At 46.9% G+C, this 14,043-nt stretch overlaps 1 protein-coding gene across 2 annotated transcripts in view; it reads left to right on the top strand.

Annotated features, from left to right (window-relative positions):
• LOC139545387 (tetratricopeptide repeat protein 28-like) overlaps positions 1-14,043 on the top strand; it is a 263,792-nt gene that overhangs the window by 233,576 nt on the left and 16,173 nt on the right. For both annotated transcript variants that reach the window (XM_071353103.1, XM_071353104.1), the window contains exons 10-13: positions 1,780-1,909; positions 2,119-2,337; positions 3,644-3,803; positions 6,783-6,923. In XM_071353103.1, coding sequence (XP_071209204.1) covers positions 1,780-1,909; positions 2,119-2,337; positions 3,644-3,803; positions 6,783-6,923 — 650 coding nt within the window. The remainder of the gene's footprint in view (positions 1-1,779; positions 1,910-2,118; positions 2,338-3,643; positions 3,804-6,782; positions 6,924-14,043) is intronic.

The following is a 14,043-nucleotide window of genomic DNA, read 5'->3' on the forward strand; positions in this document are numbered from 1 at the left end:
TATTTTTGGGGTTTGTGTCGCGATAGTTGTTTGTAGTGTTGCGATAGTTGACTGGACTTCTGTCATAAATTCAGCTCTTAGACTTGACACTGAGGAACAAAGTTTGGTCATGAAATCAGAGCGTAATGTAGCCATTTCTGCGTGGATGGTGAATAGTATCTCCATAACGTTAGCATCCGCCATCTTGTTGCTAGTCTTCGTCGTGTCTTCTTGTTTACCGCTTCGTCTCGTTTTCCCGGTTCCAGACATATCCAAGAATGCCACCCAAATGTTGCTAGAGCCAGTAGGAGTGCAAAGTGTGTTCTCGTTTTGACAGATAAGCGGTTAAAACATAAAAGTATAAAACCTTAGTGGAGATGCCTCGGAACGCATCTTTACGTAGCCATGTTGAAACCGCACCCCGTGTTGGATCATTCTTGATACACACAGGAAACTGCGTTTCAGTTCCTGACACAAACCGGTGCGCCTGGCACGTACTACCATACCCCCGTTCAAATGCACATAAATCTTTTGTCTTACCCATTCACCCTCTGAATGGCACACATACACAATCCATGTCTCAATTGTCTCAAGGCTTAAAATTAATTTAACCTGTCTCCTCCCCTTCATCTACTCTGATTGAAGTGGATAACAAGTGACATCAATAAACGATCATAGCGTTCACCTGGATTCACCTGGTCAGACTATGTAATGGAAAGAGTACTTCATGTTTTGTACACTCAGTGTAAATGTCCTATACCCCTATTTTTGATATTAGCTTTATAGCATGTAGGTAGGACATTGCAGACACAGCACTTTTGTTTTCTTTTAGGGGAGGCAGTGTGGGAAATTAGTTTCCCTCTTAATGGGATGTCTGTGTGCCCAGCAATCAGCCTGCAGCCATATCAGCAGAATCAGCCAGCCCAGCCTGGACAACAAGCACTAAGGCTGCACAACCACACTCTGCTCTCTCTCTCTCTCGCCCTCTCTCCTCTCGTCTGATATACTTTACTGGCTGACCTTGGGGATAGACCTGGCTAGGTGTAACCACCTCACCATTCACACACACACACATACATGCCTGATTCATTCCAATTCCATCCCTTCCATGTGCCAGTCCCAGGGCAGCAGCTATCTGAATGGTTGGTGTGCGTAGTTTAGTGTCAATGGTGGCCTCTTACAGACTGGATTTGGAGGTGGAACATTCTCAGTCATCTTAAAGGCCTGCCAACAGAGGAGGAATAGGAAATCAATACCAACTCCCATGAATCAGCACTCCTGGCTGGCCTGGACTTCTAGTGTGCAGCATAGCACAGCACAGCCTCCGCCCACACTCTGTCTGCCCTACCACCTCTCCCCCCTCTCCCTCTCCTTCTCCCTCTCCAGCCTAATAGTGTCTGGGACTGAACAGAGAAAATAAGTCTTGAGAGGGCTCAGGGAGACATAGTGTTCTGTGGACACTGTTTCCCTCGAAGACATTGTGTGTCTTGGAAGCCCAGGCGATGGCTTAGCATCTTCAGTTCCCTCTCTCTTGTCTGGGTGGATGAGATGAGAGGGGAGGGTGTCTGTATTGAATATCAGAGCTGTGTTTAAGAGAGGGAGCTGAGGGAGCTGTGCTGATATCAAATATAATTTACACTGAGGAGGACTTCTGCCATCTAATGTCTTCTTTCTGCTACTGCATGTCTCTGTCTGAGCTCTTATCTCTCTACCTTTGAGTCGCTCATGGAGTGAACAGTGAACAGAGGGTGTACTATACAGTAACTGATCGTTATCTGTGGTTGTGTTATTGTCCTGCAGCTCTACCGAGCGTCTGCGTTGTTTGAGACCATTCGTCATGAGGCCCAGCACAGCACCGACTACAAACTTTCTCTGTTTGACCTGCAGACCTCCTCCTACCAGGCACTCCAGAGGGTCCTTGTCAGCCTAGGTATTGTTACGCGATCCATTTCCCGCATTCCGTCCTCACCGTTCCTCCCTCTTTCTTTCATTCTGTCTGCTATTCTCTTACTTTCTTTTCACGTTCCTGCCTATCTTTACCTATTTGTTGCAAAATATTTACACTACTACACATTTGTACATGTTCACTCGCTGATAGCTAGAAAATCTAGCATTGACCTTTGACCCTCTGCTGTCCAGGCCACCATGACGAGGCGTTGGCGGTGGCAGAGCGGGGTCGGACGCGGGCCTTTGCTGACCTGCTGGTGGAGAGGCAGACAGGCCAGCAGGACTCAGACCCCTACACCCCAGTCACAGTGGAGCACATCCTGGACACGGTGAACAGCCAGAGGGCCCTGGTGCTCTACTTCTCCATGGCTGCTGGGTACCTGTACAGCTGGCTGCTGGCTCCAGGAGCAGGTAAGACCTGGGGGAGAGGGAGGCGGATATCAACTAACTCAGTTCCTCTGTGTGCTGATACAGTGAACTGTAAGGGTACTATGTAAATCTGTACAAATCTATTATGCCACATTATACAAAACATTATACAGACACAAAACACACACATATACACTCAATCAAACAGTGCTTTGTTTAGCTGTGAGTCCTGGAGGGCGTGGCTTGTGTTCAGAGGGTAAAAAAGCCTTGCCTCTCAGGGCACCTGCCGATGAACCATGGTAACCGAGAATGACAGAGCCAAACAGCACTTGCACAATGAATCAACATCCTCACACACAATTCAACAGGGAAACACACACACCTACTCTTGTGCGCACACACACATAATCTCTCACACAAACAAGCTTTGCTGCCTTTAGTATTGAGTAGGCTACTCCATAGCCTTTCTCTCTCACCAAAGAGAATAGAGGGGGCTTTGAAGCCCAGTCATAGCTCTCGCCTGACTGACAGCTCTGGCTGCCAGGGAGACTGCTAGCCTGTGCTTCTCTTTTAGCCCTACTAGACAAAGTGTGAATGAAAGCTGTGAGCCATAATAACACACGCCCACCAGCCTTGATTGGTTAATAAAATCCAGAGCCAAGGCTGCCGTGTCTAATAGTAGTAATATAGACGGGTGTAGTACTGCAGAGGGAAATGAAAGGTTGAAAGAGCTGCCTCTTGCCTGAGGTCACCATTCCTGTAATCAGCCCTCTGCTCTCTCTCTCCCCCTGGCATACACATAGCACAGGACCTGGGTAAAAGAACCGTTAGTCAGTAAAGGGACTCCTCTAATAAATGAACTGGTGTACAGCCTGTCTGCCAACTCACAGATGTGAACATATTCAAAGCCTAACTCAACCCCCACACTCAGTATCTACCACCACCACTGCTGTGGTAGTCCCCCCTCCTCCCTCCCTTCTCCCCCAACATCCCAGCTCCCATGGCACGGAGCAGATGGCACAGGCAGCCACTCTTATATTTTATTGAACGTTATTTGTTTATTCATTTTGCTCTGCAGATGTGCTAGTTTATGTAGCGTAACTTACAGTTTTGCAGCGTGCAATCTCTACATATGTTCTCTTATTGTTAACACGTTTGGTGGGCTAAAGACAGCTAAACTGTTTTTTTTACACTTTCATTGTAGTGGAATAAGTCCACTAGTGCTGTGTGCATCATGACATAGTGTATTGTAGTGCTATTAATTTTCCCATTGTGATATGACCAATACATTTAACTTGTTGACAATAATCTCTTTCTCCTTTTCTTTTTCTCTCTCTCTTTCTCCAAGGCATCCTGAAGTTCCATGAGGTGTACTTGGGAGAGGGCGTGACAGAGGGCGGGCCAGACCTCCATGAGGGCGGGGGAGGGGGTGTGGCCAGCGGCTCGTCTCTGGAGCAGCACATTGCCAGTGCTCGGGAGGCCCTGGGGGTAGAATCCTACTACAGCAGGTAATACACACACACACACACACACACAAACACACACGCACACCTCCACCACTTGGAGCTCAGAATATACCATGCATGCTATAGAGTGGGCACTGGCTGATGCACATAGAGGGATGCTGCTCTGTATGCAGTCTCAAGGAGTCATTCTCCCGAGTGCATGGTGTGATGACAGGACCCCGATATCTGTCTAAACAACTGCTCTCTGCTCCCACTGGGAACCAATGAGACAGAATAATGACTCTCTGGATGCCCACCGGACTCACTTAACAAATACTGTCTGGGACTGGGAGACAGGAAAACACAGCAGACAGGTTACTGAGGGCAGAGAAGAGGAAGAAGATAGAGATGAGGAAAGGAGGAAGGCAGAGAGATACAGAGGGAAATGGATGGAGTGATATGCAGGGGTGGTAGGAGACTTGTTAGACGGACTATGCGTAATTTGAAGTGACCTTGAAAAAGGAACAGTTAATGACAAATAAATTAAGTGAGCAATCAAACTGCAGGTTTACTTCAGGGCACGTGTTGGAACCACAATTATTTTCCAATCGTTTAGTTCTGAACAGAACCACTATTTTTTTTGTTCCCAATCAGCAAAATAAAGTTCTGAACCGCTTCGAACCTTGAAGCGCTGGCCATCTTGTTATGACATGCATTATCTGAATCAGGCCCACAGAATCATAGCCTACCTATGGAGGAGCGGGTTCTATGGAGGAACTTTGAATGTCCTTTGAACTAAATTGGCCGAACGCGGGACTAGAGCTAGCTAGCTAACAAGTTTGTGTGTGAACGGCACCAGAATTAAAAACACCTCTTACCTTTCTGTAGTTGATAAACCCAATGTGAAACGTGATAACTATAGTATCCTTAACTAGCATTGAAAAAGTGAATCGATTCTTCTCAAATTTAAAATCCCTCTCTTCTCTTTTGAATCAGGATTGTAACGTCAGTACAGTAACCTGTGCTTCGTGGGGGGAGGGGCAGGAAGCCTACAAAGCACACACACACTGGCAAAGATTTCCAGCTGTCAGGCAGACAGGGGAAGAAGTTTCTGAGTGACAGAGTGAGGACTTTGTATAGGCACTTTGTTGCTGTTTTTTGTGGGACTGAATTTTTTTAAACCAGAAATGAAAACGATGTTATATACCAATTCTCATGCTTTTAGTATAACCGTTCTGTACCGGCACAGTTGAGATCACTTTCTTCCTGTTTCTGTTCCTCTAAATGTTTTGTTATTTTCCGCTTTTCGGTTCCAACCCCTGCTTCAAGTGTCTTCACTGTACTTGTGAGTCTCACTGAACTTCCACGTGAATGTTTCCTTATCATTCTCTTCTGGTGACTGCTAAAATAAAGAAAACACCAACATAAAGTGTCTTAATAGGGCGTTGGGCTACCACGAGCCAGAACAGCTTCAATGCACCTTGGCATAGATTTTACAAATGTCTATTGCAGGGATGTGACACGATTCTTCGACGAGAAATTCCATCATTTCGTGTTTTGTTAATGGTGTGTTTAGTTGATGGTGGTGGAAAACACTGTCTCAGGCGCCGCTCCAGAATCTCCCATAACTGTTCAATTGGGTTGAGACCTGGTGACTGAGACGGCTATAGAATATGGTTTACATGGTTTTCATGCTCATCAAACCATTCAGTGACCACTGATGACCTTTGGATGGGGGCATTGTCATCCCATGGGGGCATAGCCATTGTAGCCAAAATAATGGCCTGCCCAGCATTTTAGTGCATGACTCTAAGCATGATGGGATGTTAATTGCTTAATTACCTCAGAAACCACACCTGTGTTGAAACACCTGCTTTCAATATACTTTGTATCCCTCATTTACTCATGTGTTTCCATTATTTGGGCAGTTGCCTGTACATTTTGCTTGATTTATGCAACATTTCAAGTTGACACACATTTTTCAAATTAGGATTCAGCCTTTAGTGGCCATCCAGTGTGCCCACTGCCAATCCCCAGCCTGCCGTGCCCTCCTGCCCCATTACTGAGTCATTTACTGCTCCAATGGGAGGAAGCCCACATGCCACTACGCCTGGCTAGCCACAATATGGCACCACTTACCGCCCCATTCACTTTTCACAGAGGATATAGAGAGGGGGACAGAGGAGGGAAGTGGGAGGGGGAGATAGCGGGAGGGAGACAGAAACAGAGAGAGTACTATTACCGAGAAAAAGGAGGGATGGCAGAGGGGGGATGAGAGAGGGAGGGGTAATAACTCCACAGTAGCATCCATATTTGGGAAGAATGTGTCTCCTCAGTCCTCATTAATAAAACCAGTCTACCATAGAGTCTATCCCTTTCCCCACTGCCCATCTCTCCATACCTTCTGACCTGTATTGTACAGTACTCTATGTACCTTCACCACCTACTAGCATGTGTTACTGCACATGCCGTGTGTTAGAGAGATGTGGACAGAGAGGGGCCTTCTTGGGAATGGATCTCAGAGAGAGGCTACAGCGAATATATGGATTAGTGGAGAGAAAGAATGAGAGAGATTTTAGATGAGAGCACCAGTTCCCATGGTTTAATTGGGGCCGATGAGAGCAGTGAGCTGACAGAGGAAAATGGAAGCGGTTTGGATGGGATGGGGGTAAAAGTGGGGGGCAGGGTGGATAGATAGAGGGGTGTATGGGGAGAGAAGGGGTGTAGATAGAAAGGGGGTAGAGGATGGAGTAACAGAACAGACTCCCTGCTGGGTGCTGGCTAGATCAGCATTAGCAGCATATAAAAGGGAGGATTTAACTCTGCTTCCTGTCAGGGCTCTTTCTGGACCATGCTTGGGAACCTGGGCTGGGCGTGTCTGTGTGTGTGTGAGCAGGAGTGTGTGTGGGCATGCAGGCATGTCTAACAGTATAATTTCTCTCTCTTTCTCTCTCTCCCCCCCTCTATCACTCTCTCTCTCTTTTTCTCCCCCCCTCAATCTCTCTCTCTTTCTCTCCCCCTCTCTTTTGCTCTCTCTCTCAGGGGTTGTTCTAGCAGTGAGACAGAGAGTGAGGCAGGGGACCTGTTGGACCAGCAGTTTGAGGAGCTCAACAACAAACTCAACTCTGTGACTGACCCCACAGGCTTTCTCCGCATGGTGTCCAGAAACAACCTGTTCAACAGGTGAGACAGACACTGTGTGAGACACTGACCTCCAAGAGCAGTTAGTTAGAGGACTTCAGTGGAGAAAGAGAGCCTTTATCATTCATCTCTAATTCCCCCACATTCCCATAATAAGAAAGCTATCTGATGGTGGACAGGATCCTGTTAGGTAGGGGAATTCATTAGAATATTAGCTTTCTGTGAAAATAGTATTTTCTCCTTTGTTTAGCCAGCTCAGAGGCATGTGAATCCTCCTTTTTCAATTGGCAGAGTTGGAAAAGCCATGATCAGCTCCCTGCCTTCATAAGACTATTACATGACCATGAACTATATGCATGTGTGAGTCTATTTAAGAATTAAGGCACGAGGAGGTGTAGTATATGGCGGGTTAAGGACTGTCCTTCGCACGACGCAACGCGGAGTGCCTGGACACAGCCCTTAGCTGTGGTATATTGGCCATATATCACAAACCCCTGAGGTACCTTATTGCTATTATAAACTGGTTACCAACGTAATTAGAGCAGTAAAAATACATGTGTCTACAAATACAAAAATACAAAATACATGTGTGTTTAAATTGCGTGTGTGTGTGTTTGTGTGTGTGGGCTCTTGTCTGGGTCGTATTTCCCTGTCCTCATCTCCAGTTGAGGTTCTCTTTGATGAGAGGGTAATTCCAGTTGTAATTGGATCTCAATGCCCATTAAGCCTTTTTAATGGGCTGCCGGTAATAATCCACTCATTCTTTAATGGGCTGCCGGTAATAATCCACTCATTCTTTAATGGGCTGCCGGTAATAATCCACTCATTCTTTAATGGGCTGCCGGTAATAATACACTCATTCTTTAATGGGCTGCCGGTAATAATACACTCATTCTTTAATGGGCTACTGGTAATAATCCACTCATTCTTTAATGGGCTGCCGGTAATAATCCGCTCATTCTTTAATGGGCTGCCGGTAATAATCCACTCATTCTTTAATGGGCTGCCGGTAATAATACACTCATTCTTTAATGGGCTACTGGTAATAATCCACTCATTCTTTAATGGGCTGCCGGTAATAATCCACTCATTCTTTAATGGGCTGCCGGTAATAATCCACTCATTCTTTAATGGGCTGCCGGTAATAATCCACTCATTCTTTAATGGGCTGCCGGTAATAATCCACTCATTCTTTAATGGGCTGCCGGTAATAATACGCTCATTCTTTAATGGGCTGCCGGTAATAATCCACTCATTCTTTAATGGGCTGCCGGTAATAATACGCTCATTCTTTAATGGGCTGCCGGTAATAATCCACTCATTCTTTAATGGGCTGCCGGTAATAATCCACTCATTCTTTAATGGGCTGCCGGTAATAATCCACTCATTCTTTAATGGGCTGCCGGTAATAATACGCTCATTCTTTAATGGGCTGCAGGTAATAATCCACTCATTCTTTAATGGGCTACTGGTAATAATCCACTCATTCTTTAATGGGCTGCCGGTAATAATCCACTCATTCTTTAATGGGCTGCCGGTAATAATCCACTCATTCTTTAATGGGCTGCCGGTAATAATCCACTCATTCTTTAATGGGCTGCCGGTAATAATCCACTCATTCTTTAATGGGCTGCCGGTAATAATCCACTCATTCTTTAATGGGCTGCCGGTAATAATCCACTCATTCTTTTATCTGAATCATAAAGCCCCTTGTGCTTAAGAGCCACTGGTCAATCTCACTAAAGCAAAGGAAAATTAAGAAAGGCTCATTGTCATTTCAAGCCATATATCTTGGGGTTTTGATATCAATATAAAATGTGGCTATCAAGGCTTCTCTTTTATTTGATTTCTCATCATTTATTTCTTGTTTGCAAATTTTTCCCGTAGTCCCTTTGCTGTGTGAATTTTAGACTGTTGACTTAAGAAAGTTACATTATTCTTTTAATTACTTTTTATTCAGAGAATAAATTGTATTGGGAGAGAAAAACATTTAAATGAAGAATGTATCAACAATAGTTCAAAGACCAAGGTAAAAGACACAGGGATTCTGAGCATGAACGAGTGATTGTATAGTTCCTGGCAAGGTGTCTGAATGTCTGACGTGATCTTTAACCTCATCTATCTCTGAAGAGAACTACGAAGTCAAAATATGAAGGAGCTAGCTTTTCTGATTGAAAAGTCACCTCATCTGTAATCTTCGAAACCCAGAACTAAAATGTTGTGTAATTGCATCAGATGCTCGATTATGTTCTGGGGGTAAACGTGTTAGAAAATAAACTAAAACGAGGAGTGGAAGCAAGGCGGTAGCTCCTCCCCCCTCTCTTTGCAAGTTACAGGCAAGTTAAAACTTTTGACTATGGCCCAAATGTCCCCTCCCCTTCTGAAATCGTGATTCGTCCAAAATGATCAGTGGCCCCAAAAAATGCACCGGAACATAGTTCCTCGTTAGTCGTCGCATCCCACAGTCTATTGACAGATGCTACAATACCATTTAATGTACGTGCGTCTGTAACCGATGTGAAATGGCTAGCTAGTTAGCGGTGGTGCGCGCTAATAGCGTTTCAATCGGTGACGTCACTCGCTCTGAGGCCTTGAAGTAGTTGTTCCCCTTGCTCTGCAAGGGCCGCGGCTTTTGTGGCGCGATGGGTAACGATGCTTCTTGGGTGTCAGTTGTCTATGTGTGCAGACACAAGAGATGACCTACTCTGTAATCTCACTTTGTAAAGAATAACAGAGCTCTTCAATCAGATGTTCCTAGACATTGTATAGCGGTAAAGGAGACCTTTGGGTGGCTATCAGCCTTATTGGTGCAATAGTATTACATGACTGAATCCACTGAGAGTTGGAACCTGCTTCCTGTATGTCCCTGTCATTGACAGGCATTCCTTTCAACCTGCACCCAGATAAAAGAGCCACTGAGCATACCCTTAACCTCCTAGCCTTCTGCTTTTAGCATTTCCTTCTCACCATTCCCCTTTCTCTTGGTCAACCCTTCTCTCTTTTTTATCCCTTTTCTTCACTTGACCCTCGTTTCCTCTCACGCTCCTCCTGTCAGGCTAACAAACTATTGGCTTTCCCTCTGAGGCCTGGGAGAGAGCTGGCGGACTGGAGGAGAGCCTGTGGACTAGGGGTACCACCAGGAGGGCAGGATGAAGAGAGGGGGGCTGGGGGGGCCAGACGGGGAGGCTGGTTGTTACAGCAGATGGATAGCAATAGTAGTGTGCCCCGTGGAGCCTGGGCCTGGCTGTGTGTAAACAAAGCGGAAGGCTCATCTACCCACAGCGGCCATTACGGCAGCTCTCAGCGTGCCGCACAGCACATCTGCCCAAGCAGGGAGCCATCACTCTCTCTTCATCACACAGCACACATAGCATTTGTATTCAGCAGGACTGCTAATGTTGAGCAGCAGAGCGTCTTACAGCTGTCGAGTTCAGACAGGCAAGGTGCTGCGACATAAAAGCCTTGTGCACATATTCAATAGTGAGCAGAACAAAATGAGTTTCATCCATGTTGGGTGGATCGTTGGAAGTCTTCCAGTGTAAGCTTTCGTTAGCTCCATGCCAGGTAGCTGGGTAGATAGTTGGGGAGAGGGGCAGGAGAAAGAGGCAGGGGAGGTGTCACTTTTTCTCTCTCTCCCGCAGTGAGTCTGTCAGGTCCAGAGGTCTCACGCTACACTCCCCTCCACAGTTCTAGTCACACATCGCCATCTAGTGGACATATATATTATCTCAAATGCACAATTGATTTTATTTAGTGTGCTGTGCTATATCACTTTCTACATGCCATACTACAGTACAGTGTTGTGCCATTAATACATTTCCCACAGGAACTGCTGCTGTGGCTGACTGCTGCATCTCACCAGGGGGCACTTCCGATGCAGCACTCTGCTGGCTGGCTGGCTCTAGGCTGGCTGGCTGGCTCTAGGCACTTGACTTCCGGCGCCGAAAAGAGATGGCCGCCTCGCTTCGCGTTCCTTGGAAAATATGCAGTATTTTGTTTTTTTATGTGTTATTTCTTACATCGGTACCCCAGGTAATCTTAGGTTTCATTACATACAGTCGGGAGGAACTACTGAATATACGATTAACGTCAACTCATCATCGTTCCTACCAGGAATATGACTTTCCCGAAACGGATCCAGTGTTTTGCCTTCCACCCAATACAATGGATCTGATCCCAGCCGGCGACCCTGTGCGACGCCGTAAAAGGGGCAAACGAGGCGGTCTCGTGGTCAGGCTTCGGAGACGGGCACATCGCGCTCCACTCCCTAGCATACTACTCGCCAATGTCCAGTCTCTTGACAATAAGGTTGATGAAATCCGAGCACGGGTAGCATTCCAGAGAGACATCAGGGATTGCAACGTGCTCTGCTTCACGGAAACATGGCTAACTCAAGAGACGCTAACGGAGTCGGTGCAGCCAGCTGGTTTCTTCATGCATCGCGCCGACAGAAACAAACATCTTTCTGGTAAGAAGAGGGGCGGGGGGGTATGCCTTATGATTAACGAGACGTGGTGTGATCATCATAACAACACACAGGAACTCAAGTCATTCTGTTCACCTGATCTAGAACTCCTCACAATCAAATGTCGACCGCATTATCTACCAAGGGAATTCTCTTCAATCATAATCACAGCCGTATATATTCCCCCCCAAGCAGACACATCGATGGCCCTGAACGAACTTTATCTGACTCTTTGTAAACTGGAAACCACACACCCTGAGGCTGCATTCATCGTAGCTGGGGATTTTAACAAGGCTAATCTAAAAACAAAACTCCCTAAATTCTATCAGCATATCGATTGTGCTACCAGGGCTGGAAAAACCCTAGATCATTGTTATACTAATTTCCGCGACGCATATAAGGCCCTCCCCCGCCCCCCTTTCGGAAAAGCTGACCACGACTCCATTTTGTTGATTCCAGCCTACAAACAGAAACTAAAACAACAAGCTCCCGCGCTCAGGTCTGTTCAACGCTGGTCCGACCAATCTGAATCCACGCTTCAAGACTGCTTCGATCACGCGGATTGGAATATGTTCCGCATTGCGTCCAACAACAATATTGACGAATATGCTGATTCGGTGAGCGAGTTCATTAGGAAGTGCATTGACGATGTCGTACCCACAGCAACGATTAAAACATTCCCAAACCAGAAACCGTGGATTGACGGCAGCATTCGCGTGAAACTGAAAGCGCGAACCACTGCTTTTAACCAGGGCAAGGTGACCGGAAGCATGACCGAATACAAACAGTGTAGCTATTCTCTCCGCAAGGCAATCAAACAGGCTAAGTCCCAGTACAGAGACAAAATCGAGTCGCAATTCAACAGCTCAGACACAAGAGGTATGTGGCAGGGTCTACAGTCAATCACGGATTACAAAAAGAAAACCAGCCCCGTCGCGGACCAGGATGTCTTGCTCCCAGACAGGCTAAACAACTTTTTTGCTCGCTTTGAGGACAATACAGTGCCACTGACACGGCCCCCTACCAAAACCTGCGGGCTCTCCTTCACTGCAGCCGAGGTGAGTAAAACATTTAAACGTGTTAACCCTCGCAAGGCTGCAGGCCCAGACGGCATTCCCAGCCGCGTCCTCAGAGCATGCGCAGACCAGCTGGCTGGTGTGTTTACGGACATATTCAATCAATCCTTATCCCAGTCTGCTGTTCCCACATGCTTCAAGAGGGCCACCATTGTTCCTGTTCCCAAGAAAGCTAAGGTAACTGAGCTAAACGACTACCGCCCCGTAGCACTCACTTCCGTCATCATGAAGTGCTTTGAGAGACTAGTCAAGGACCATATCACCTCCACCCTACCGGACACCCTAGACCCACTCCAATTTGCTTACCGACCCAATAGGTCCACAGACGACGCAATCGCAACCACACTGCACACTGCCCTAACCCATCTGGACAAGAGGAATACCCATGTGAGAATGCTGTTCATCGATTACAGCTCAGCATTTAACACCATAGTACCCTCCAAACTCGTCATCAAGCTCGAGACCCTGGGTCTCGACCCCGCCCTGTGCAACTGGGTCCTGGACTTCCTGACGGGCCGCCCCCAGGTGGTGAGGGTAGGTAACAACATCTCCACCCCGCTGATCCTCAACACTGGGGCCCCACAAGGGTGCGTTCTGAGCCCTCTCCTGTACTCCCTGTTCACCCACGACTGCGTGGCCATGCACGCCTCCAACTCAATCATCAAGTTTGCGGATGACACTACAGTGGTAGGCTTGATTACCAACAACGACGAGACGGCCTACAGGGAGGAGGTGAGGGCCCTCGGAGTGTGGTGTCAGGAAAATAACCTCACACTCAACGTCAACAAAACAAAGGAGATGATTGTGGACTTCAGGAAACAGCAGAGGGAGCACCCCCCTATCCACATCGACGGGTCAGTAGTGGAGAAGGTGGAAAGTTTTAAGTTCCTCGGTGTACACATCACGGACAAACTGAATTGGTCCACCCACACAGACAGCGTTGTGAAGAAGGCGCAGCAGCGCCTCTTCAACCTCAGGAGGCTGAAGAAATTCGGCTTGTCACCAAAAGCACTCACAAACTTCTACAGATGCACAATCGAGAGCATCCTGTCGGGCTGTATCACCGCCTGGTACGGCAACTGCTCCGCCCACAACCGTAAGGCTCTCCAGAGGGTAGTGAGGTCTGCAGAACGCACCACCGGGGGCAAACTACCTGCCCTCCAGGACACCTACACCACCCGATGTCACAGGAAGGCCATAAAGATCATCAAGGACAACAACCACCCAAGCCACTGCCTGTTCACCCCGCTATCATCCAGAAGGCGAGGTCAGTACAGGTGCATCAAAGCAGGGACCGAGAGACTGAAAAACAGCTTCTATCTCAAGGCCATCAGACTGTTAAACAGCCACCACTAACATTTAGCGGCCGCTGCCAACATACTGACTCAACTCCAGCCACTTTAAAAATGGGAATTGATGGAAATTATGTAAAAATGTACCACTAGCCACTTTAAACAATGCCACTTAATATAATGTTTACATACCCTACATTACCCATCTCATATGTACAGTGGGGAGAACAAGTATTTGATACACTGCCGATTTTGCAGGTTTTCCTACTTACAAAGCATGTAGAGGTCTGTAATTATTATCATAGGTACACTTCAACTATGAGAGACGG

The sequence above is a fragment of the Salvelinus alpinus genome, chromosome 19 (genome assembly GCF_045679555.1).
Source record: "Salvelinus alpinus chromosome 19, SLU_Salpinus.1, whole genome shotgun sequence".
Taxonomy (NCBI): Eukaryota; Metazoa; Chordata; class Actinopteri; order Salmoniformes; family Salmonidae; genus Salvelinus; species Salvelinus alpinus.